Genomic DNA, 24,283 nt, shown 5'->3' on the forward strand with positions numbered 1-24,283 from the left:
ACTCACCACTCCCGTGAATCTCTGACCGTGCACCTGAGAGTCTGACCACGTGCCTCCTCTGACTTCACGGCTGTGCCTGGTGAGCACACAGGGCAGGCCGGCCACAGGGGGCTTAATGTGGGCCCAGGAGCAGCCCTCCGCCAGTGACAAATGGAGGTTGGTAGATAAATTCTCACCCTTTGCGTAGGAAAACTCCAAGATGTATTGGATACCATCTCCCAGGGGGCCCGGCAGGACTGACCCCAGATGTCCCTCGTTAACGTGCCCCGTGGCGGCTCCCTCGTACTTGTACTCCAATCCTGTCTCAGTCTGTTTCTGGCAGAACCCAAAGACGTACGTTGCATTCCATCGACATGGACTTGACCGTGACCTGACCTGGAAAGAAAATGTGGCTTCTCCCTTAGCTGTTCCTACACTTCAAACACACCTGCTGCACCTGCCGCCCCAGCTCACAGACGGCCGGTCCCATCGGCCCAGAGTCAGCCGCAGACTCCTCTCCAGGCGGTACTCCAAGCAGGTCGTGCAGCGGGTCAGTGCTGGCCCCCAGACTGGAGCTTCTCTGGGCGATCTGTTCAAACATGACTTTGACAGACAATAGGGGAGGGAGGGAGCAGAGAAAAGCTTTTTCAGAGGACCGGAGGCTGGGGACTCGGGTGTCACTGGGAGAGAGAAGTGCCTGGGGGACAGTTCTGGTGGCCCGCGTCCAGCCTCCCTCCCCATGCTGGCGCAATCTCAGGGGCAGCATCTTGCCGCACAGGGGAGTTCTCGTCTTGAACCAATGGCATTTGAACCGAGAGCACGGGAGGAGCCGAGGCCCAGGGGTGCAGGGAGAGCCTCCCCGCTCTGCACCAGCGGCCGGCCAGGGGATCTGGAGCGTTGTGCAATGAGCGGAGGCAGGCTGCTGGGAGGAGAGGCCAGCTCCCAGGGCTGAGTGTGCCAGGGCGTGACTGAGCCGGCCCTGCAGCCCTCGGGCAGGGCGGTGTCGCCCAGAGATAAGCCAAGGCCTGGCAGTGAAGTGTTACTCAGGACAATGTTAAATCACTTCCTCGGAGCGGGTGTGAGGGGTGGCAGGTGGATGCTGGGTGCTTCCCAGGAGTGCTGAGGGCTCCCCATCCCCGCTCCGTGGCTCACGTGCCCTGCCATCAGGAGGAGCTCAGGCGCCGGCCTCCCCACCACGGCCCAGGGACAGGGCAGCATGAGCCGGTCAAGGCATGTGGGCAAGATCCGGAAACGCCTGGAAGATGTCAAGAGCCAGTGGGTCCGGCCGGCCAGGGCTGACTTCAGCGACAATGAGAGTGCCCGGCTGGCCACAGACGCCCTCCTGGATGGGGGTCCCGAGGCCTACTGGCAGGCACTTGGCCAGGAAGGTGAGGTAGACTTCTTGTCCTCGGTGGAGGCCCAGTACATCCAGGCCCAGGCCAAGCAGCCTCCTTGTGCCCCGGAGCCCCCAGGAGGGGCAGAGGCGGGTCCCAAGGGACTCGACTCCTGCTCCCTGCAGTCCGGTACCTACTTCCCCGTGGCCTCCGAGGGCAGCGAGCCGACCCTGTTGCACAGCTGGACCTCAGCCCAGAAGCCCTACCTGAAGGAAAAGTCCAGCGCCACCGTGTATTTCCAGACGGACAAGCACAACAACATCAGAGACCTCATTCGCCGCTGCATCACCCGGACCAGCCAGGTATCGGTGGTGGGGCCTGCGTCTCCGTGGCCATGGGGTGGGTTCCGGTAGAAGAGAAGAGGGGCGCCTCCTGCTTTAAGGGATGGAGTTCAGAAGACTGGGGTTTAGGATGGAGTCAGGGATGTTGTTCTCTGTCTCACCCTGGATCACTGACTTTCTGATCCCACCTGTCACAGTCTGGGTCCAGGCCACCACCACCCATCACTGGAAGTCCTGTGATAGATTCCCGCCTGCCCCTCCTCTTCCATCTTGACTCCCCCCAACCACCCACCCAGTCGCCGTGTGGCAGTAGAGCACTTTTTCTATACTTCAAATCTAACTTGGTCCCTTCCCTGCTTAGAGCCCTCCGTGGCTCCCAATTGCCCAGAGTGAGAAGAGCAAGCTCCTTATAGTTCACAACCCTCTCCAGCTCCTCTCCCAGCTCTTGCCACTCAAAACTGAGGGACACGCAGATTCTCCAGCCCAAGGTGCTCTGTCTCCAGGCCGTTGCATGTGCTGTTCCCTCTGCCTGGGACCCTCTCACCTTCCCTGCTTTTCACCCAGCTGATGCCTACTCCTTCCTCAGGACTCAGCACCCAAGTCCTTTTCTCAGGAAGGCTCTCCTGAACTCCCCCAGCTGGGCCAGGTGCCTCCCCTCTGTGCTTCCGAATGAAGGGGCCCGTCCACTGCAGCATACACGTGTCCCCTGTCCCCTAAGACTCTGCTTAGACCTGCCTGCCCACAAAGGACTGTGCAGCACCTGAACCCAGCTGGTGGTCAGGTAGGGGACAGAACAGGCAGAGAGAAGGCTTCTCTCTCCCCAGAGTATTTACATTTTAATACGTGACTTTAGAAGAAGAAAGAATATTTCATGACCAGAGGTTGGCTGGTAGAATTTCAGGCACGGTGACTGGCATTTGGTCAGGTCTCCCTATGCCCCAGAATCACAGGCCACACTGGCTACCTGCTGCAGCTGGGGAATGGACGGTAACTCATTCTACGGTGTGTAAAATAACTATTCCGAATAGAGCTTCAGATGCCCACTCCTCCCTCCTGAAGCTGCAGAGGGGCAAGAATAGGCTCAAAAAAGAACAAGCTGATGTTTAAGCTCATTTTCTGCTAGGATCCCCAGTCTCATGACTGAATCCCCTCTGAAGTTCAGTACTGTGTGAGATCTGAAGGCTGGGGGGGGGGGGGGGGGGGGAGGGGGGAGGGGGGGATGGGAAAAAGCCCGCATAAGGTGGAGAGGCTGTGGGTGGATGGGGGAGGGAGGGAGTGGAGTTCTGAAAAGTTAAGTAAGGTTACAGTGGGTGGAGCATCGGCTTTTCAAGTCGCAATGCTGCTTCAGAGCAGCATTTCATGTTTCAGTGACATGTCAGCATTAGAAATTGACAGATGGACCCAGGCAGGCAGCCAGGAGGTCTGGCACGGCCTGGGGCTGTCTGTGTGACCTAGGGCAAGTCCCTTGACCTCCCCAGGCTTCAGATTCCAGGCTGGACTAAGGACTCTTCCAGCTCCCAGGGCCTGTTCATAAGTGCGCTAGCTCTGGTCTCTCTGCGTGTGAAGTTCAGTGCCCTCCTGATGCGTGGGGACCAGTGGTATTAGGGAGATTGTCAACCACAGCTCCAGGGAGTGAGGCTCCCTGGAAAGAAGCCAGGTTAGGGCTTGTGAAGCAATCCCCTGGCTGAGTCCCTCTTCTTCCCCCTCCTCCCCACCCAGCAAGGCTTCCCTCCCCTGTGGCCCTGAGACTCCTGATGTCCTTTGTTTCACCAATACAGCACGTTATGCATTTAAGACAACACTTAACAATCTGAAGATGTCACCTGAAAGTAAGACTTTCCAGCTCCACTTAGCTGGTGGGAAGGGCTGGCTCTGTGGTGCTAAGTGGCAGCCACCTCTTTGGGTGAGTTCCCTTTGCCACAGTCCCCACCACACCCTCTTGTCCCAGGCCACGCTCATGGCCTTCCTGAGCTTCACCCATTTTGTTGCCCATCAACACACACACGCACACACACGCGCACACACACACACACACACACACACAGGCTCGGGGCTGTCCTGGGCCCACAGAGAGCCCAGGGGGCCTGGAACCCAGTCACAGGCTGTGCCCCCTGCCTCGCCACTCAGAACTGGAGGTGGTCGGGTTTGCATTCTCCTCCTGTGGTTTCAGCCTTCTGAAAGAACAGACAGAGCCCGCTCCGTGTTTTCCAGACCAGTTTGCACCAACTAGCGGGAACCATCCCTCTTTCCCTCCATGCTCACACTCCTTTATCCCATGAAGCCTAATTCACGGCCAGGCCCTGCAACCAGATGGCAGAGCAGAACAAGAGGCCTTCCTGCCTCTGCCTGCCCGCTAGAGGAGAAGACATTGGTGTGAGCAGCCCTCTGTGCCCGGGAGGGGCCGGGAGGGTGACTAAGGCAAGCTTCACGGAAGAGGTGGCCTCTGAGTTGAGTCTCAGAGGCTGAGTAAGGAGTCGTCAGGCAGAGAGGGAAGGGGAAAGGATTCCGGGCAAAGGTCGGGAGGGGGGACGGGTTGGGTGTCCCAGGGGTGGGAAGACACGCAGGCACAGAAATGACCGGCACGAATCGAGAAGTTTTTACTCACAGTTCCCTAGGAGCAGGACGCCACGCAGGACCACACAGGAAGCACCCGGGTCCGTCGGGAGGCAGACAGAGCCAGGGGAATGCATGGGCACAGGCCCTTACTGTGCTTCTGCAGGAAAGGGCGGGCAGGCAGTGTAGCTGGGGCCATCTCAGTGGGCTCTGGGCTGCAGGTGGTCCCTCGCTGTCCAGGACCCAGCCCTGGGGTCACGTAAGGCAGGGGGACTGTTGGCTTGGTGTGTGTTAGATAAAGGAGGGGGTTGGGTTGCTTGGTGTGGGTTTCAAAGGCTCCTAGGCAAGGTGTTTTTGCTAGTCTTCAGGAATCAATTAACCCTGGATGCAAAGCATCATAAAATATGGAAAAAGCATGATTTTAAAAAAAATGCTTATTTATTTTTGAGAGAGAGAGAGAACACGAACAGGGAAAGGGCAGAGAGAGAGGAGGACAGAGGATCTGATGCAAGCTCTGGGCTGACAGCAGAGAGCCCTATGTGGGGCTTGAACTCATGAACCCTGACATCAAGACCTTAGCCAAAGTTGGACAGTTAACCGGCTGAGCCACCCATGAGCTCACAAGAGCTGAAGTCAGACACTTAACCGACTGAGCCACCCTTGAGATCATGACCTAAGCCAAGGTCGGACACTTAACCAACTGAGCCACCCAGGCGCCCTGGAAAAACCGTGATTAATCATACATCCTCCAAGTGTGGTCAGGATCCCTGAGGGTTCCAAGATCCTGTCAGTGGGCCTGGGAGGCCATGCCCTCTCTAATCACTTATCTGTGTGAGGCCAGATTATCTTCATATGCTTCCACCCACACAACACAGCACAACAGATTGCTGTAGAAGCAGATACGAGAAGCCAGCTGTCTTCCATTAAGTCAGATACCACAGAGACTTGCAAAACTGTAAAGGAATGCCACTCCGCTCTCTGCGTGTGGCTGTTGTTGTTTTTGGAAAACAAAGGAGCATCAGCAGATAGAAGAGAAAGAGGAAAGAATAGAAACAGAAGCATTGAGTGGGGGGTGGGGTGGTAAGTGTTCCCAACAACTGTCCCCGACATGCCTGGGCCCCGCCAGGACCCAAATCCCATTTCCCGGTCTACACCCTGCCCTTCCCGAAGCATCAGGATTTTCAGCCCAGGAGGAGCTCACATCTGTCTGGCAGGTTGTGAGAGATTCTCAACCAGGATTTGAGGTCCCCGCAGGATGACCCTTGCGTATGGGTATTGCCCCAGCAGCCCAGCAGCCCCCTGGTGGGGTTCCTTGGTCTCACTGCGGCTCAGATACCCAGAGCTGGCCTGCCACACAGCACTTCCTCCCTTACAAGATGTCATCAAAGTGCTTCCTTCTTCTCAGCTAACCACACCCCGACGTGCTGGTCCAGCCGATTGGCCTACTTTATTTCTTTTTTATGTCCGTAGAGGTGTAGGCACTAATTTTAATCCTCTCCCATAATCTGGACTAAAACGTTTTTGCATGTTATTCTAACAGTATTCATACTTGCTCAGAATGCATATAAAAATCATAGTCATATTTAAACTATAAACTAGAATAAAAACCTATGCTTTTTGCACATGGTTTCATTTCTATTATCTGGGCTTAGGGTTGGATGCACCTTGAATGATAGCTGATGCTCTATTTTTGAGCAGTGTTTTATCAGTAAAGAAACTGAGGCCCAGAGAGGGTATGTGGCTTGTCCAAAGCAGTCACCTCATCTCCAGTAGGACGGGAGCTGTCAGGGGCGTCTGGCTGGTTCAATCCGTTAAGCATCTGACTCTTCGATTTTGGCTCAGGTTATGATCTCAAGGTCATGAGGTAGGGCAGCACAGAGCCTGCTTCGGATTCTCTCTCTTCTCTCTGCCCCTCTCCCCACTCTCTCTCTCTTTCAAAATAAATAAACGTACATGCATACATACATACATACATAAACGAAGCTGTCACTTGGGCCCTACTTCCTCTGAAGTCTCTAAGGGAGGGTCCTGCCTTCCTCTCCCAGCTTCTGGTGGCTGCAGGCATTCCTCAGCTTGTGGCCACTTCACTCCAGCGTCCGCCTCCATTTTCACCTGGACTCCTCCTCTTCTCTCTGTCTCTCTCCTGGGTGTCTTTTATAAGGACATGTGCCACTGGATTTAGGACCTACTAGATATCCTGGATGATCTAATCTTGAGAGTCTTAACTGCACCCGCGAAGACTTCTTCCAAGTGAGGTCACGTCCATAGGTTCTGGTGGTTAGGATGTGGACATATCTTTCTGGAGTTCCTCATTCATCCTGCTATGCCATGTAAGGTAGCACATCCACGCAGGGGACTGAAGAGGGTATTGGCCTTGAATCAATCCAGCTGGGAAACAATCCCAACAGGAGGCAAACGGGATAAACCTAGATGTTGTGACCCTGTATTTCCAAGCATCCCTTAAATCACTAGGTGGGGTTATTTGCAAAGCTGCTCCCTTCTCTGTTCAATCTGTCACCAACCTCATCTCTGGGAAACAAGGACTCACTGGAACACAATGGGAGGATTTACTGATCTCCTGGGGAGAGAGAACTGTCCCTTTTGTCAATATCTCCCTCAAGGAGGAGGCATTTATCTTTTGGCAGAGAGGGTCTCAGCTGTCCTTGGTACCATAAGTTTAAATATGTACAGACAATCCTATGATAACGGGGCCATCCCTGGCTCTAAAGGAGTGTGGCCTCCCTATTAGAGCATCTTTTCTGATTTCTAACCCGGGCAGTTCCTTCCCCTGTCCAGAGACCCACATCATCTGAGCAGGAAGTCAGCTCCAAGTGGGTACCAGACATCTCCTTCACCTGTTTCGGTGACCTTCTTCTTGTCCTTGCTACTTCCCAGATGTTGATGGCCAACAAATCTCTATATCTCTATATATACTATAGAGAGACACAGAGTATACTCTCTATATATCTAGAGTATACTATATATACACTATATATAGCATATATACTATATATAGCATATTATTATACATTAATATATAATAATATACTATATATATTATTAGAAAAATGGTGGAACGTTATTACAGGGAATGCTGAAAACTGCCCTAGTGCCCAGTCCAAAGTCGACTGCTAGTTTTGGCTTTGTGCTGGCTGATGTGCGTACGTACTACTGTCCCTCACTGGCAGTCCTACTGGACATACTATCATTTTGTTCTCTGTTTTCCTTTTTTAACTGAATTCATTATTTGCCAATACACGTGTTGAGCATGGATGACACAGCAAGTTTTACCTCCGCATTTCACCCTGTCTTACAGTTTTCATGTAACCATTATAATTATCATTTTTAATGGCTGCCTAATGACCCGCTTGTCAATATGCCATGATTTGGGTATTGGGACAGACTTTTGATAGGGTGACAGACATCTGATTCTGCTCCAGTCCCACTGTGGGGGACTCTCCCATCATTCAGCAATTCTCTGACACCAGCTGGGTGTCTTACAACCCAACACACACCAGTCCCGAGCCAAGATTGTCATCTGTGCTTCTGACCATTCTGACCAATCAGCTCAGACTGGACACTCCAACAGCCCCCTCCTTGGACTTGATCAGCAGGCTAGAGTGGCTCAAAACAAAGAAACTTTTCACTTTCTAGACTACCAGTTTATTATAATGGATAGAACTCAGGTACAGTCAGATGGAAAACAGGGCAAGGTATGGGGAAGGGCACAGAACTTCCATGCCTTCTCTGAGCACCCTGCTCTGCCCAAATCACCAACCCAGAAGCTCTCTAAACCCGTCCTTTTGGGGTGTTTAGTGGGCTTCATTACACAGGCATAATTGATTGCATCATCGGCATTGGGGGTTGATTCAACCTCCAGCCCCTCTCTCTTTCCCTGGGGGGAGGGTGGTGGGAGGGACAGAAAATTCCAACCCTCTAATCACTGAGTTGGTTCCCCTGGCAACCAGTTCCCATCCAAAAGCCACCTCATTAACATAACAAAGGATCTCTCTCTCCTTCAGCTCTCACCACTTAGGAAATTGCAAGTGTTTTAGAGCCTGGTGCCAGAAACAGGGTCAGAGACCATACATTTCTTTTTATACATCACATTACTGTGGAAAACAACCCCAAGCAAGTTTAAGAAGAGGAACATGTACTGACATCTACGGTGGGAAAGTGAAGGGTAGGACTGGCTTCATTTTCGGGCAGACTGTCCCCACGTGATGGCGAGCTGGCCGCTAGCCGCGGTAGCTCAGAATCTAGCTCTGAGTCGGTTAGCTGAGCCACCCCGGTAGCAAGAACGCCTCCTTTCCCCCAGAAGTCCTGAAGTCCTGAACCAGCTCTTCTTAGAATAACTTAGATCATGTGAGCGGCCCCGGTCCAATCACTGTGGCCAGCAGGGGATGTAGTGCTCTCACTGGTCTGGCCTTGGTGATGTGCCCTCCCTGTGCCCAATCCAGCGCAAGGCAACGGCCCCACCCAAACCACATTGCTTGTGGAGCAGAGGGGATTCCTTAAAGCGAAGGTTCGGTCCTGCTGGCTGGAGGAGGAATGGTTGCTTGGCCCAGCAGGCACACACTCGTGGCCCCCGCTTTGCTGGATGTCTCGAGCTCCCTCCTCCCCAGGATTCCGTTATGATAGAGGAGGCAGTAAACTGCTGGCTGAGCAGGACTCCCTTCTCCATCCCACTGGGGCAGCTCAGCCTAGTCTAGTCTATAATAGGGTCTCCACGGGGATTTTGTTTGAGGCGAGGATTGTGTGGCTTACCGCCATTTGAAGGCCAGTGGCCTTGGAGCGCCTTCGAAGGCGCTCCACATGACTGAGCAACTATGTCGTTAAATCTATCTCTCCGCCCAAAACATGCCTGGCCACCTCCTCTTATTCTTCTCGTCCCCTCCTTGCGGTCGGTCTCTACCTTTCTCCTTCCTCCTGTGCCTGCTGCGCCAACAGTGGACCAAGTGGCCACAGGGTGTGTGGTTGGACTGGAGAGATGGAATTAGCACAGAGGCCTCCACAACGGCTCTTTCCCTTGAATGCTGCCCTGGCAGAGCAACCCCCCCCCATCCCCGTTTCTTTTTCCTGCAGCCCCACAGAAGTGAGAAGGGCTCTCTTAGCCCCACTGGGATTTAGGAAGTTGGGCTGCAACCATTTAGCACGGGGCCCCTGACTCTTTGTTTCCACCTTTCCGCCCTGGCCCAGGTCTTGGCCATCCTGATGGATGTGTTCACGGATGTGGAGATCTTCTGTGACATTCTAGAGGCTGCAAACAAGCGCGGGGTGTTTGTCTGTGTGCTGCTGGACCAGGGAGGTGTAAAGCTCTTCCAAGAGATGTGTGACAAAGTCCAGATCTCTGACAGCCACCTCAAGGTAGGGGCTCCCAATGAGAATCCAAAAGGTATTTTGTATTGGGGTAGTATAGCTGGGGGTGCTTGGGTGGCTTGGTCGGTTAAGTGCCTGACTTTGGCTCAGGTCATGACCTCACAGCTGGTGAGTTCGACCACCGCAAGGGGCTCTGTGCTGACAGCTCAGAGCCTGGAATCGGCTTCAGATTCTGCCTCCGGCTCTCTCTCTGCCCCTTCCCCACCTCAAATATAAATAAACATTAAAATTTTTTTAAAAAAGGATAGTATAGCTTATGCCACGCTAACAGATCCCCTCATCTCAATGGCTTAACGTAATAAAGGTTTATTTCTTGCTCAAAGTCCAGTGTAGGACAGACCGCCCTCCCCATCTTGTAGCTACGCCATAAGGAATACATGGTCTCCAAGATGGCAGCGACAGGGAGAGAGAGAACAGGAGGACCCCGCAGCACTTGACCGCGAACGGACTCCATCACTCCCACATATAGCCCTTTGGCCTCACACAGACACACGGGGGCTGGGAACTGCAAGGAGCCCATGGATATCCCGTGGGCAGCAATCTCTGCAGATGCTTTTTCTCCCCTTGGCTGAGAGCCAGTGGCCACACGTCATAGGCCAGGGCGACAACATCCAGGCCTGCTTGGTGCATGTCTAGGACTCCCCAGCCCCACCAGAAAGCTGATCCTCTTGGACTGAACCCAACTCCCCACTTCCTTCTTCTGGCAATCAGAAAAGAAACCCAGAGATGAGAGTTCATTTAGTCACGTCACATTTAGGGCTTCATCTACTTCTACCTGGGCCAAGTGGCCATTCTTCTGTTCAAATCTGGTTAATCGCATGGACTGTGTCACACACCCAGTGATCCATCCAAAAACAAGGACTGCAGCCCAAATTCCAAATACCAGAGACTGAAATCTTCAGCCTTGCCTAGGGGAACACCTCGACCTTTGAACCTTTATGGTGTTGTTTTGTACAGGGCATTCTCTGTACGAATTTGTTGTGGTTATAAAACAATTAGCAAAACAGCTTACATTTGTATTTATTTTCTATTCCATATCTCTACCCCATGTTTTTCCTCCTCAAAATCCATTCCTTTCAAAAATAAATCTGTTGGAGAAGTGAAAAAAAAACAAAAAACAGAGAAGGACATTGCGGCCCATATTACGGCCAAATGTAAATTCAAGGTCAAATGTAAAACCACCCAGTTTTTATAAGCAGACCCAGCTGAACAGCACATGGGTAGTTCCTTTGGCGACTCTCCTCTAGCTCAGGCAAGGTCAGCCTCCGGGAGAGAGACCCTGCTCTCCTCACTTCCCCTCCTCACTACTTGGGATGCTGCTGAGTTCAGGCACCTCCTGGACCAGCAGGCCTCAGGGTCCTCTGATTACTGCGTCTGCTTGACGTTACCTGGATCACACCTCCTCGACATGAGGTCATCAAAACAGGCCTACAGAGTCAGCACAGGCCTTGCCTCCATGGCCCACATCAGCTACACGCAACAGTCCTCTGACCACCAAGGGATAGTGGGATGTGGTCCTCCCGTCAACATGTCATAGAGCTTATGGAGAGGCTGGGAGTCACTGTTGGAGGCATTAAGCATCCCCTTCCCAGAGCCCGCACAGCCACTAAAGACATTCATGGGACCCCACCAGTATCCTACCTTCCTTGGAGACCCCTGTGATTTGCCTGTCTTTTCATTACTCCAGCCTCCCAAGGGTTCTGGCTGATGGCCAGGGGAGCAGGTGTTCCTGGGGGAGAAAGGGACAAACAGAGCCACCCCTTCTGGCTGCACTTCCCTCTGACTAGCTTGGGGTCGGGGACTCATGTCACTTACAAGGCAAGGCTGGGCTTGCCAGGCCTCTGGAGTCCATGGGAGCCTAGACTAAGGGCTGTATGGGCATTAGGCCCTCATCTTTCTTCTATTTTCTGCTTTGTTTAAATTCTACCATCTCCCCTTTCCTTTTTTTTTGTCTTTCCCATTACTCACATAATATCAGGACAATGAAAAGAATTTAGAAAATTCAGCCAAGGGAAAAATAAAAATGGCCTATGATCCTACCAATTAAAGATAACCCCTCCTGTTGATGTCTTAGTGAGCATCCTTCCAGATGTTTTCCTAGAGAAACATGTATGTGTATACATAGTGAGTGACAGCTTGATTCTCCTTGTGACAACAGAACATTTCCATCCGGAGTGTGGAAGGAGAGGTATACTGTGCCAAATCAGGCCGGAAGTTTGCCGGCCAAATCCAGGAGAAGTTTATCATCTCGGACTGGAGATACGTGCTGTCTGGATCGTACAGGTGCGTGCCGGGTTTCACCTATCGAAGGCCTGGAGGAGGCCCAGGCTGAGCACGGTACAAGGCAGCCCCTGCCGCTCGGGCCCACACACCCCTACCAGTCCCGTGCCCGGCAGGGCTGGGACTTTATCACATACATGAGGCGGGAGGCAGTACCAGTCTGGACAGAAGAGGGAAATCTGGACCCTTTCTGGTGGAGCTTCAGGCTCCAGAGACACTTCCAATTTCCCTTCGGATTGCCATAGGACATAGAATCTTCTTTATCCCTCCTCAGCTCTCTCAGGCACGATTGTAAAACTATGCAATTTGCTTTGAGCTGTGTGTATGTGTGTGTGTCCTAGTTTATTTTCAGAAGTGTGTCCAAATTCCATGGGACCTAAGGCTGGTGCTAGGGACAGGAAGTGGCAGCAGCCCAGACTGGAAGTCAGACGACAGAGGTTCAATTCCCAGCTTTGTAGCTTCCTGGCTGGGTGACCTTGGGCAAGGCACCACACTGCTCTGTTCCTTCATTCATTGGACAGCTACGTAAAGCCCTCCTGGGTACATACCAGGCATGCTCCGGGCTGGGGTACCCTTCTGGAGCTCCCATTAACACCAAGGAGATAAACAACAGCCAGATCAGAGGCACCTGACTGGCTCAGTCAGTAGAGCATGTGCCTCTTGATCTCGGGGTTGTAAGTTCAAGCCCCATGTTAGGCATAGAAATTACTTAAAAAAAAAAAAAAAGCAGCACATAGAGAGTGATGGGAGCCTGGTAAGAGGTGGCTGGGGTGGGCTGAGGTTCCCCTTTGCTCTCCTCTGGGCCTCTCTCTCTCCACCTTTTCTGGGTCTTGTTTTCCTCAGCCGTGCAGCACCAGAGCTGAATGCAGTGTGGTCCGTCTGCAGGGGGACGTGGTTGTTTCATGGCTTCTATACCGGGAAGGGCTCTGATGAGAGACAGTCCTCAGGGACCACCTCCAGCGTCCGGGGGTCACTGAGCCCCAAGGGCATTTCTATCCACAGCTTCTCTCCGCGGCGTTGTGCAAAAGGAAGGCCACCTGCTTCTGATCCTTGGGCCCTGCATCCAGCACTCGGTTGTTCCCTAAGAGGCTGAGGTGGGGCTGAGCTACCCTCCCCAAGTGGCCAAAACCAGCTTCGCAGCTTTTGTCCATCAAGGCATAAAGCTCTAGCTGGGACCCAGTTTGGCCTCACACCCCACATCAGGACTTGAGGCTTCTGACCTTGGCCTCTGACCTTGACCAAGCTGCCACTAGACCTGTTTTGCCACCTGGATGGGAAGGGTCAGATCTCTATCTGGGCAGCTGCCCCAGACCCAAGGAGCCAAGCCTGGAAGCAGGGGCCCACCATAGCTGAGGAGTTTTCTCTCTCTCTCTCTCTCCCTCCCTCTTTTTTTTTTTTTTACAGGGAAATTCACATAACATAAAATTAGCCACTTTAAATGTGTAATTCAGTGGCATTTAGTACATTCACTGTGTGTGCAACCATTACCATTGTCTAGTTCCAAAATATTGTTATCACCTCCAGAAAAAACCCATACCCACTATATGGGGAGGAAAAACTTCTTTTTCCTATTACCCTTCTAGGTTTTTTTGCCTGGGGCCTGTAAATTAAACAAGATAAGGTAATAAGAGAAAAGCATATGGATTGTTTATAAGTTTTATGTGGCATATGTAGCCTCCATAAAGAAATGATCCTAAGACATGGTTGAGCCTGAGCATTTTTTATATGAGATTTGATGAAGAGTAGAAAGTCCTGGAAAGTCGTGGAAATTGTGGTAGAACAAAAGGGTATAAGCTCCAGGTGGTTACTGGGGAAATGTAGCAAAAGGCCTCTTCATTCGATTCTTCTGCTGACTTCAGGGACAGAGAAAGAAATTCTGAAAGAGAAAATGAAGAGGAGGAAAAGTCTCTCCTCTTATTCTAAATAGGGAGAGTTAAGCCTGTTTTCATTTGTATTTGCTCTTACAGGGCTCAGCACGCAGGGGCGGCCCTTGCCCTTGGTAGGGGCAGAAGGAAGCAGAGCCAACCTCGTTGAGCTTTGTGCCAGACCCTCGGCCAGGTGTGGTCAGACATTTCGTAAGGATTGACAAGCCTTTGAAGGAGGCATTATTCCTCCAGTTGACAGATGGGGGAGCTGAGGCACAGAGAGGGTGGGTGATTGGCCCAGGGTCACCAGTTTCCTTGGCTAGGATCTCTGGCTCTCCTAGAGAGAGCTTGTCCTCGCTGCTACTGGGCTTGTCCTCCGGATACGGGAGGTGTCAGGAGGAGGGTGGCAGTGGGCTTGAAGACATGCAAGGCCGTTCCTGAGAACTGAAGAATCTGGAGAGAGTGCAGGGCGGCAACTATAACTTGTTTTGCACTCAGCCTTCAAGGGGGACCTGTTTGCCAGGCTTTCCGAAAATCCTTTTCCTTGGGACTCTCAGAGTTGTCTCCAGTTAAAACACAGTTAAAGCAGTCTCTATTTCATTCTTTCAATCCAGCTATCCCTGGACTTCAGATATTTTGGCCCTGGTTGCACCCAGTTCAAACCGAAGAGCTCTGTCCGCATCTTCAGCCGAGGGGTGGGGGTGAGGTTGGGGGGCTTGTATGTATTTCAACATTTAAGCTCTTGTAGAAAGTCTTACCCCAGCACAGGCACTGTGCCAGGTCTGGGGACACAGAGCTCTTCTCTGTCATCAAAAAATATGGATAAATGGCTGTAGAGCGGTGTGATATGTGCTGTAAGATCAGCATGAGCTAAGAAGGTGCTCGGGGAGTCAACCAGGAGGAAGCTCCCACTTCCTAATGGCAGGTCCAGGGGTGGGGCCTTGGTGGGCACAGCATGAGAACCTAACTGGCCCTGATTCCATTCCTGCCCCGAGCCGCCCTTCCACCTCTGGGCTTTCTCCACCAGGAACAGAAAGATTTTTAAATTCAAACCAGATCAAATCACTTGCATCCTGAAAATCCTTCCAGACTTGTCACTGCTCCTAGAAATGAAAAAAAAAAAAAAAAAAAAAAAAATTCATTCTTACCATGGCCTCTGTCTCAGCAGGATTTTCCTTCCCCTCCACTGTGCTGTGGCCACACTGTTTTCCTCCAGGTCTTTCATGCTCTTTCACACCTCAGGGCCTTTGCACTTGCTGATTATTTACTCTGCTGGAGAGGTCATTCCTGCTGTCTTTATCCTGCTAATTCCTTATCTTATAGCTTCCAGATCATCCCCTAGAGAGCTTCTCTGTGGACTTGTTTAGCCAAGATGGAAACATGATGTCAGAACCCGGATTGGGTCTGTTTTCTTCTCAATTGCATTCCTGGCGTGAAGTACAGTTAATCAGGTGCCTGAGTTTCATATATGACCACAAATATCTGTTGAACGAATGAATGAATGAATGTCCACATTAGGTTCTGGTCATCCAGTGTAGCTAGAGGAACAAAGTTCTTCAAACTGTGTGCATCATCAATCCCTTAGCAGGATAGGAAGTCAATTTAGTGGAGGATGCCTGGAGTTTTTTTTTAATAGTGAAATAGGATAGAGTAAACATAATGAGAGCAGACCAAGGTAAGGGATGTTCTGGAAACTGTTGCAGGGGCATGTATGTGTTTGTATGTGTGAGTAGGTCATGACGTAAAATGTATTTCTCCAAGATTAGCTGAGATAAGTCTGAAGAACAGGCAGGGAGGACTTGCCCTGCCAGAGATCAAGACTTGTCATGGAGCCTGAGTGATGAAGACAATGTGACTTTGGAGGAGCAGACTGACAAGTGGAACAAAGCAGAAAGCCCAGAGAGAGACCTGCACATGATGGGGCATGTCAGGGCATGGGGAAAGGAAAAAAAATCTCCATACAGAAAATATATATACAAAACACATATACAAAAAAAAAAAAAAAATCACCCTCCAATAGATTAAAAGGCCTTAAATGTCAAAAACAAACTTTAAAACTCTTAGTAGAAAAGAATACATGAATATCATTTAGACCTTAGGATAAGGATTACGTGTCTTTTTTTTTAATATTATTAAATTTTTTTTTTTACTGTTTATCCATTTTAGAGAGAGAGAGAGAGAGACAAAGCACAAGCGGGGGAGGGATAGAGAGAGGGAGACACAGAATCTGAAGCAGGCTCCAGGCTCTGAGATGTCAGCACAGAGCCCAATGCAGGGCTCATACCCACGAACTGCGAGATTATGACCTGAGCCGAAGTCAGACGCTTACCCAACTGAGCCACCCAGGTGCCCCCAAAGATTAAGTATTTTAACACAGACACCCCTCTTTTGTGTTAAGCAGAACACAAAAGAGCCTTGCCTATAAAAGATTGCTAAATCGGACTATATTACAATCAAGAACTTTGGTTCATTGAAAGATATCTGGAGGAAAGTGAAAAGTCAGATTACCAAGTGAGAGCAGGTTTTCATGATGCCCTGAGAAGATTTGTGTCGAGAACCACAAAGAACTCCTAGGAATCACAAGAGCAAAGCAGGGCAAGGAAAAGTGGGCAAGAGGCATGAGTGGGCGTTTCGGCCAGGAGCAAACATGTGTGAAAACATGATGAGGTGTTCCGCATCATCAGTGACCAGGAAAGTGCAAATCAAGGCTAGAATGAGTTGCCATTTTATTCCTTGTCAACAAGCAAAAAAGATAAGACCGACAATACCAAATGCTGGATGTACAGGATCTTTTCTACATTGCTGATGGGACTGTAAATCTATACAGTGACTTTCAACAGAGTTAGGAGTTTTCTCCTAAAGCTGACTATTCACCTGGTTTATAATCCAGCAATTCCACTCCTAGGTGTATTTCCAAGAGAATGAGTCCATGGTACAGTAAAAGACATATGTAAGAATGTTCATTAGAGCACTGGTCACAGCAGAAATATAGCAGAAGCAATCCAAATGCCTGTCAATGGGAGAATGGAGAAATAAACCATCATGTAGCCACTAGTGGAATATTAGACAGCAATCAAAAATGAATGGAGTACTGAAACAGATAACATGGCTAAATCTTAGCAATATAATATTAAGTGAAAAAAATCCCCAAATATTACATATACTTTAAAAACAACTAAGATATTTTCTTTCCAGAACACATAAAACTTTTTTTGTTTTTTGTAATAGAGAAAGGAAAGTATAGGAGCTATGCCACAGGATTCAGGGTAATGATTCCTTCTTTTGGGGGGCCCTGGAAAATGGGTTGCTGGGAGGGACCCTTATGATTAGATGCTGGTTGTCGTCAAGATGCTGGCTTTTTATTTTAGGTGGTGGGTTCATTGGTGCCTATTACATTATTTAAAATAACCAAGTAAATAGCTACATAAGTTAAAATGGGCCAAGAATAGACCAGTCATGAGAGTTGCTCTTGAGCCAAAGATTGTGAAAGTCATTTCCATGTACGAAGTGCCAAAAAGCAATAGAAATGAAGTGTATGTCTTACCATGGGTGGTGATAGAAAAAGAGTAAAAACTAGAGCACAGGACGAATGGCCATGTGGGGTGTGCGGGAGGGGGACCCCAGCACAGTGCGCAGGCACGCGGGGGCTACAGCGACCCACAAGGGACCTGAGTGTGGGGTGCAGGGGCCGTGGGGGTCCGAAGAGTTGCTAAGGCACCTTTGCACTTGTTTTGTCGCGTAAAGCATGCAGCAGCTTGGCCTAATCTAGTCTGATTTCAAACTACACAGGGCGATTGATTTCTTAGCATAGCCAAGGGTCCCCTGTCCCCATATTTGCCGCCTTCCCTGTCACCTGGCTGGCCCTAGCCCAGCATCAGCTGCTCACTTCTCTGGGGTGTGTGGGAGGCTCCTCCCGGGTGGGAGGCGGGGTTTAAACAAAGCCTCCTTGTTCTTCCCAGGATTGCTGCAGCCCGCTTGGGCCCTGCCCTGCCTCACCGGGAAGGGACTCTGCAGGCTGGGCTAGGCTGGTGGGGGGGTGGCTGAGACCATTGGTGGGGGTCACTCCTGTCCCCCCCCCCCCCCAGCGACCATGTCTCCCTGTGACCATCCTGCAACCTTTGCTCTCCACACCTGGGTTCCCATTATTAGGGACCCAGAAATCTCTAACCTGACCCTTTTGGTGCGTCTTCTGTGCTGTCACCAGGCACAGAAGTGGGTGTGGATGTGGGGTAGGGAGAGATAATGAGGGGGCTTTTCCATCAGAGATAAAAAGGAATTTGGTTCAATCACGGGATCGTGAAAAGTAATCCATAAATGCCTTCAGAATTTTATTTTCATTTAAGACCAGTACACAGAGGGAGGGCCACGGTCCCTGCTGGAGGGTGTCCTCCCTGGGGGTCCGGGCGAAGTGTGCTCAAGTTGTGTCATTCTGGTTCTTGTGGGCCCGCCTTGTGTTCTCCCTTCCACCTCCCACCTCCTGAACAGCATGTGATCCTCCCTCCCCTCCCACCCCTTCGGGTCCAGGTGCTTGAGCTGGGCCCACACCCTTAAGGCTTTCAAGAGAACACAGCCCCTGCCTTCTAAGGAGCGGCCGCTTTCTTGCGGTGCCTTCCCCAGATGCCTATTCGTTCAGAAGAGGCAGGCGTTCCCACATTTCACAAGTGGCCTCAGCAGCTAGGGGACCGACTCATCGGCACAGAGCTGGGGACACTGAGACTCAGCTGTCAGCCCTTTTGTGCTTCCGCAGGGATGGCCAGCATCTGAGCACTGGGATTCAACCTGGTGTCTTTTCCGTTCACCTGCAAACGTTTGCTGGTTTCTGAGCTTCGGTCTTGCCATCAGTGAGGGGGCTCCCACGGCCACCCTGCACGGGTGCTGCCAGGATGAAATGGGGTCCTTCCCAGAGCCCTGCGGTCAGCCCACCTCCCCATTCCCACCCCTCACGCTCCTCTTCCCCTGCAGCTTCACCTGGCTCTGCGGCCACGTCCACCGGAACATCCTCTCCAAGTTCACGGGCCCGGCGGTGGAGCTGTTTGACGAGGAGTTCCGCCACCTCTACGCCTCCTCCAAGCCCGTGATGGGCCCAAAGTCTCCCAGGCTGGCGGCCCCCCTCCAGCCCAGAGCCGGCCACAGCCCCCCGCCCGGCCGCCTCAGTGGCAGTAGCTGCTCCGCCAGCGACCACACGTCCTCCAACCCCTTCAGCAGCCCCTCGACGGGCAGCAACCCCCAGAACCGGACTCTGTCGGCGTCGTCGGGGCCAGGCAGTCCCCTGGCTCCAAACCCACCTCCGCCCCCCAGGCCTCAGCCCCACCACGGCCCCTGGGGGGCCCCGAGCCCGCAGACCCACTTCTGCCCGAGGCCCCACGACAGCACGCTGGCTCCCTACAGCAACCTCAACGCCTACAGGCCCACTCGGCTGCAGCTCGAGCAGCTGGGCTTGGTGCCCAGGGCGGCCCACATCTGGAGGCCGTTTCTACAGGCCTCCCCTCATTTCTGAAGGGTCGCTTCCTCCAGCAGCACACCCTCCCCCCCACATGCCACCACCCAGGGCCGGGGCCGGGCATTCCTGGGCTGTCTGGCCCAAGGACCCCACCTCAGTACTAGCAGCTTTGAACGTGCATCCCTTTGAGCTGAAAGTGCTTAGACAACACTGTCCTCTGTGTTTGAATGTTCCCAGGCCTGAGACCATTCACTGGCCGACACCCACCAGACCCTGGGCTTCCCTCTCTAGTTTGGCCTGTGGAGCACATTCCAGAAAGTTCCGGGTTGGGGGGTGGGGTGGGGAGCTAGAGAACAAAATCATGAAAATAGAGTCCTTTTCCTCCAGAGAGCAGCCAGTCCTTTAATAATAATGTTTCCTGAATCTCTGAGATGTAAGAAGGGGCGGATGCAGCCCCAGTTTGACATATGGGTAAACTGAGGCACTAAAGGTACGCTGAGGGTGTGACCAAGGTACTCCTGTTTCCCAGCGCTCGGGAATGGCCCACTCTACAGAGATTCCACAGGTATGGGAACATCCTGAATGTCTCTGGGAAAGTATCCCTGGGCCCCATGAATTAGGCCCCAGAACGTGCCGCCGTAAGCAGTGTGGGGCCAGCTGAAACTGTAGCCACCAGGGATGGGGTGAGCCAAGGTGATGAGGGGATGAAGTTCTGCAGCTCAGCTTCTGGCATCAGGGAGCCTTGGGCTGGCCTAGAGTCCCCCCAGTCCGGGCCAGTCCCTGGGGCTTGAGTTGTCAGTGTCCAGCACGGCCTTGAGCAACCATGGAGGGCTCAGCATTGATCCTGCAGCCCCCTCACAGTCAGACCCAGGAGCCTCTGTCTGGCTCATTGACATCCTGAGAAAGGGTGCTGGGCCCTCACAAGCCCCATCGTTCATTCATTATCAGAGTCACAGCACGTCCTTTGTTCCTGAGGTGGTACCAGATCTCGAGGGCACAGCCTAGCTGGGGTACAAAGAATACATACAGCAAGCTGAGGGAGCACTGGGAGGGCCAGGCAGCCCACTTTGGGGACCTCAGGGAACACGTGGGAGGGAGGTGACAGGTAACGAGGCCCAATGAACAAGGGTGTTATAGCTGGGAGGAGGGATGGAACCCAGGCTATTCTAGCCCGACAGAAGCAGCCACACAGACCCGCAGGCAACTTCCTGTTTCCACGCCCTCCTGCCATCAGCTTATCTCAGCAAATGTCTTGCTGTTGCCTGTTTCTGGCTCAGAAGCTTTGCTTTTGTCGTGGAGGGCTGGGAGGACAGAGCCCTTCCTCCCGCTGGCTCCTGAACCCCGACAGCTCATGGCGCCCCAAGTGACGCTCTACAGAGAGAACCCCCCTTCAGCCCATCCCTGTTTGTCCAGTACTCCTGGCAAAGGCACCTTTGCTTCTGTTTTCTTTTAAATAGCATTCCTGTCCTCATTTTACTTTTTTCCTCCTTAGTTCCCTGGAAGTCCAACCCAAAACCCCTTTGGTTCCTTAAGTTTCTTTAAACCCCAGTCCTGATGTGCTGTCTTCCTGCTGACCGCGGTGACGAGGCTAGAATAATCAGGGGCTGCAGAAGGTTCTAAAGTGAGTTCCACAGTCTGCTGAGGAAGTTTCAGGACGGTAAAGACTTCTGGGGGCCAACAGCCCCAAAGGACCGCTCCTGCCTCTGTCTGTGTCTGGCTTGGCCTGAGTGGACAGGAGCAAGCCCTCTTGCCCCCCGTCACTGTCCACCGGCCTGTCATCTTAGGGGTTCACAAATACTGTTCCTCCTCCTCTGGACACCTTTGCCACGTGTGACCCCTGCCTGCTGGGAAATTAGCCGTGGCTGGTGCAATACGAGAAATGTTGAGGATCACTTCCCGGCAGAAGTTTTAAGAGCCTGGGTGCAGCTGGCTATGCACGAGCACGCCTCAGATGGAGCCCCCTCCGCCAGCCCAGATTCCTGAGACCGTGGTGAGCAGGACCTCCCACTTCTACCCGACCCGCAGTGGATAAGCAGCGTGAGCCAGAAATAAACCTTTGTGTGTAAGCCACTGAGATTGGGGGTTATTTCTTCCTGCGCCATGATCCAGCCTAGCCTGACACAAGGTTGGGACCCACTCACGTGAGGCCGGGCCTTTCCTTTATGGGACTGGATTTCCAAGGGCCCCCAGCCCTGAGCTCTCATTCCGAGACACTATTTCCACCAGAGACTGGGAGGGTTTTACACCCATGGCAAGGGGATGGCCGAAGATCAAAATAAACCCTTATTGGAGTTTCCAATGCTCCCGAACTCACTTTGCCCCATCTTTAATTCTGCTCTGGACTAGAATCACACCTGCACCTGCCTTGCAGGCCTGCTTGCTGTGGGCCGTCCCAAACATGGCGTCTCTACTGCAGCGTGAAACTCAACACCAGCAATGGAGCACCCCCCGTGGATGTGCCGGGCACCATTCTGGTGCCAGGCAGAGACTCAGACTCACATCTGTCCTGGAGAACTCCCAAGTCAGCTGAGAGGTGACACCTACATGAACCACCACCATGAAGAACATGAGAGAATGAGAGAAATAGTTCAATAGTGTTCATCCAGGGGGCATGGCAGAGATGGGAGGGGTCTACTTATGGCCACATGCACACCCCATACCAGGGATTAGGGATCACATTATCCACCTGTACCATTATCAGCCGGGACCGGAAGTGTTGGTTCCCCAAGGCTCCCCTAGGAATTATCTGTACTATTCATTTGGTCCTCACCAGATACTGATCCCCCATCTGCACTGTAAGAGCCCAGAGGCCAAGGGTATCTTTGCAGGCCCAAGGGACCCTAACCTGAGTGCCTCGGCTGGTCCCAGTGCACTATGAGTGCCGACCGGCTGGTCAAAGAGCTCTCTCTGCTCCTGCAGGGGACACGAACACTCAGACACTGCAGGACGACTTGTACTCTTCCCGTTCCTGCTCTCACCTTGACCTGGGCTCCCTGCCTCCTCCCTGCTTGCCCTGCTGGCCCGTCACAGAGATGCCAGAGCCGCATCTCCAAATGCTTCATTTTCTGGACTTGGTCCAAGAAGTGTTGGGACACAGAGAAACTGTCATTCACTTTCTCAGCTTCTTCCTGAAGAGCGTATGTGTGTCAGAAAAACTGTTACCAGGGTATATAAATATAGCAGACACACATGTACGAGCATAAACACAAACTCCTTTTTCTCGTTGTTCCCTGTGTTTTGACCGAGCCAGACATGTGGCTTCCGGAGGTGCTCCGTCCTTCTTCCCTCGGCAGGGTGTGGCGAGTGAGGGTGTCCCCACGGTGCTGTGTCATGCTGACCGGCCAGCCTGAAGAGAACGAAAAGGCTGACCCTTCCCTGAGTCAGACAGTATTCCTCCTGCCTCGCTGCCTTTGAACTGGGCCATAGGTTTTTCCTGCCATCAGACTCCCAACTGAAACAGCGGTTTTCCCTGGGTCTTCAGCCTGTTGGCCTTTGGGCTGGAACCACACCATGGGCTCTCCGGGTCTCTAGCTTGCCAGCTCGCCCTGCGGATCTTTTCAGCTTCTATAATCACCAAGCCAACCCATGTACTAAATCTCTCTCTGTTATACAGATGATTAGAGCTGTAGATAGAGATACAGGTGTAGATATACACATCCTACTGGTCCTGTTGCTCTAGAGAATCCTGACCGATACAGATTTCGGTGCCAGGAGGTTAAAGGCCTTATCTCCAGGGGCGCCTGAGTGGCTCAGTGGGTTAGACGTCTGACTTCGGCTCAGGTCATCATCTCACAGTTCGTGGCTTCGAGCCCCGTGTCGGACCCTGTGATGACAGCCCAGAGCCTGGAGCCTGCTTCCGATTCTGTGTCTCCCTCTCACTCTCTCTGCCCTTCTCCTGCTTACTCTCTGTCTCTCTCTCTCTCTCTCTTTCAAAAATAAATAAACATTAAAAAAAAAAAACTTTCTTAAAGGCCTTATCCCCAAATACAGTCCCATTCTGGGTTAGGGTTTCAACAGGCAACTTCTCAGTGGGGGGACATAGTCAAGCCCTGACAGGCAGGCCTCCCCTGTGGGCCCACGTGGCCGAAGGGGCCCAGTCTGTACATCTGGGCTGCTCCTTCGACCCCCGCTGCTCGCTCTCCCTCTGTCCCCACGACACTCGTCGCCTGCTTTGCTGTGGAACACCCAACAGCTGAGTCAGTTCAGCCAGGTGTCTGGAAATGGCTGTTCTCCCTTCAAACTGTGTTTCTTGGCCAGCAGGGTCAGAGGCTTGCTTCTGGCGGCTGCTCTTCGAGAACGGCACTTCCTGACTTTTCTTCCAAACATCCACACGTGTTTGCTCCTCGCAGAGGCCTCGGCAGGCAGCGCAGCCTGCTGTTGAGGGGCAAGCCCGGCACTGCTGTTCTGGGAACCCTCCCCTCAGGCACAGCGTGAAGAAACGTCCAGTTCACGTCTCCTTGAGGAATTACTCTATCCCAGGCCCTGCGAGGCCAGTCTTGGCTTCCATGCCAAAAGGGCCTGGACTCGTGTATCTAATCACACGTTCGCCTCCCGCCCCAACCCGTGTGCCAAGAGCTGGGTGGTCAATACAGATGGAAGCAGATGTGCTCCCAGTTTACATCACAGCGTCAAGAGCCTCCCTGCCTCCGGGGTTTGCACCTTGCTAATGGGCGGTTTGTTGGGTCTGAGAGTGACAGGGGGCAGGGAAGGCCCGTGTGAGGGGAGACAGGAGCGGAGACTGGAACACGAGAAGCAGTCAGCCATGCAAGAGGCAGGAAGAGTGTGCAGGACAGCAGGCAAAGGCTGGCTGGAGTCTGCCTTATTCTAAGTGTAACGGGAAGCCCTGACGAGTAACAGACTACGATAATGTAAATTCCGTAAGGTGCTCGGACGCCTTGGGTATCTTGAGCCCACCTCCACCCTCCATGTTAGTGCGAATATCTGGGGCTTTCCTAGACCCAGAAAACACATACTGCCTGAAGCTCAAAGCCTTTTTTTTTTTTTTTTCACGTTTATTTATTTTTGAGAGAGAGCAAGAGTGGGGAAGAGGCAGAGGTGGGGCGGGGGGACAGAGGATCCCAAGCAGGCTCTGCAAGTGCTGAGTCTATCGCG

The 24,283-nt window shown here is 52.3% G+C and overlaps 2 protein-coding genes across 3 annotated transcripts in view; one reads left to right on the top strand and one right to left on the bottom strand.

Annotated features, from left to right (window-relative positions):
• Nucleotides 1–791: 791 nt before the first annotated feature.
• Nucleotides 792–19,523, top strand: FAM83A (family with sequence similarity 83 member A). The gene is made up of 4 exons (XM_019459920.2): nt 792–1,675; nt 9,407–9,574; nt 11,745–11,869; nt 18,694–19,523. The coding sequence occupies exons 1-4, from the start codon at nt 1,196–1,198 to the stop codon at nt 19,226–19,228; spliced, it is 1,308 nt and encodes a 435-aa protein (XP_019315465.2). The 5' UTR covers nt 792–1,195; the 3' UTR covers nt 19,229–19,523.
• The window catches only part of CUNH8orf76 (chromosome unknown C8orf76 homolog), a 37,081-nt gene continuing 26,304 nt past the window's right edge, over nt 13,507–24,283 (bottom strand). Inside the window, exons 6-7 of one of the 2 annotated variants that reach the window (XR_008419893.1) lie at nt 14,880–15,213; nt 13,507–13,742 (exon numbers count right to left, since the gene is read on the bottom strand). Coding sequence is in view for 1 of the 2 variants with exons in the window: in XM_053896124.1 (XP_053752099.1) it covers nt 14,826–14,834 (9 nt within the window). In the remaining variant the exon portion in view is untranslated. Of the gene's footprint in view, nt 14,835–14,879; nt 15,214–24,283 lie in introns of both variants that reach the window. The other variant, XM_053896124.1, reaches the window with a different exon arrangement.

The sequence above is a fragment of the Panthera pardus genome, unplaced genomic scaffold (genome assembly GCF_024362965.1).
Source record: "Panthera pardus isolate Hobbes unplaced genomic scaffold, ASM2436296v1 HiC_scaffold_7, whole genome shotgun sequence".
In the NCBI taxonomy this organism is placed as follows: Eukaryota; Metazoa; Chordata; class Mammalia; order Carnivora; family Felidae; genus Panthera; species Panthera pardus.

What these genes read in the sequence shown, in the direction of transcription:
- FAM83A (XM_019459920.2), top strand. Translation starts at nt 1,196, where the DNA reads ATGAGCCGGTCAAGGCATGTGGGCAAGATCCGGAAACGCCTGGAAGAT. An exon ending in GCATCACCCGGACCAGCCAG is followed by an intron (nt 1,676 to 9,406) that starts GTATCGGTGGTG and finishes GCCCTGGCCCAG; the next exon opens with GTCTTGGCCATCCTGATGGA. An exon ending in GTGCTGTCTGGATCGTACAG is followed by an intron (nt 11,870 to 18,693) that starts GTGCGTGCCGGG and finishes CTTCCCCTGCAG; the next exon opens with CTTCACCTGGCTCTGCGGCC.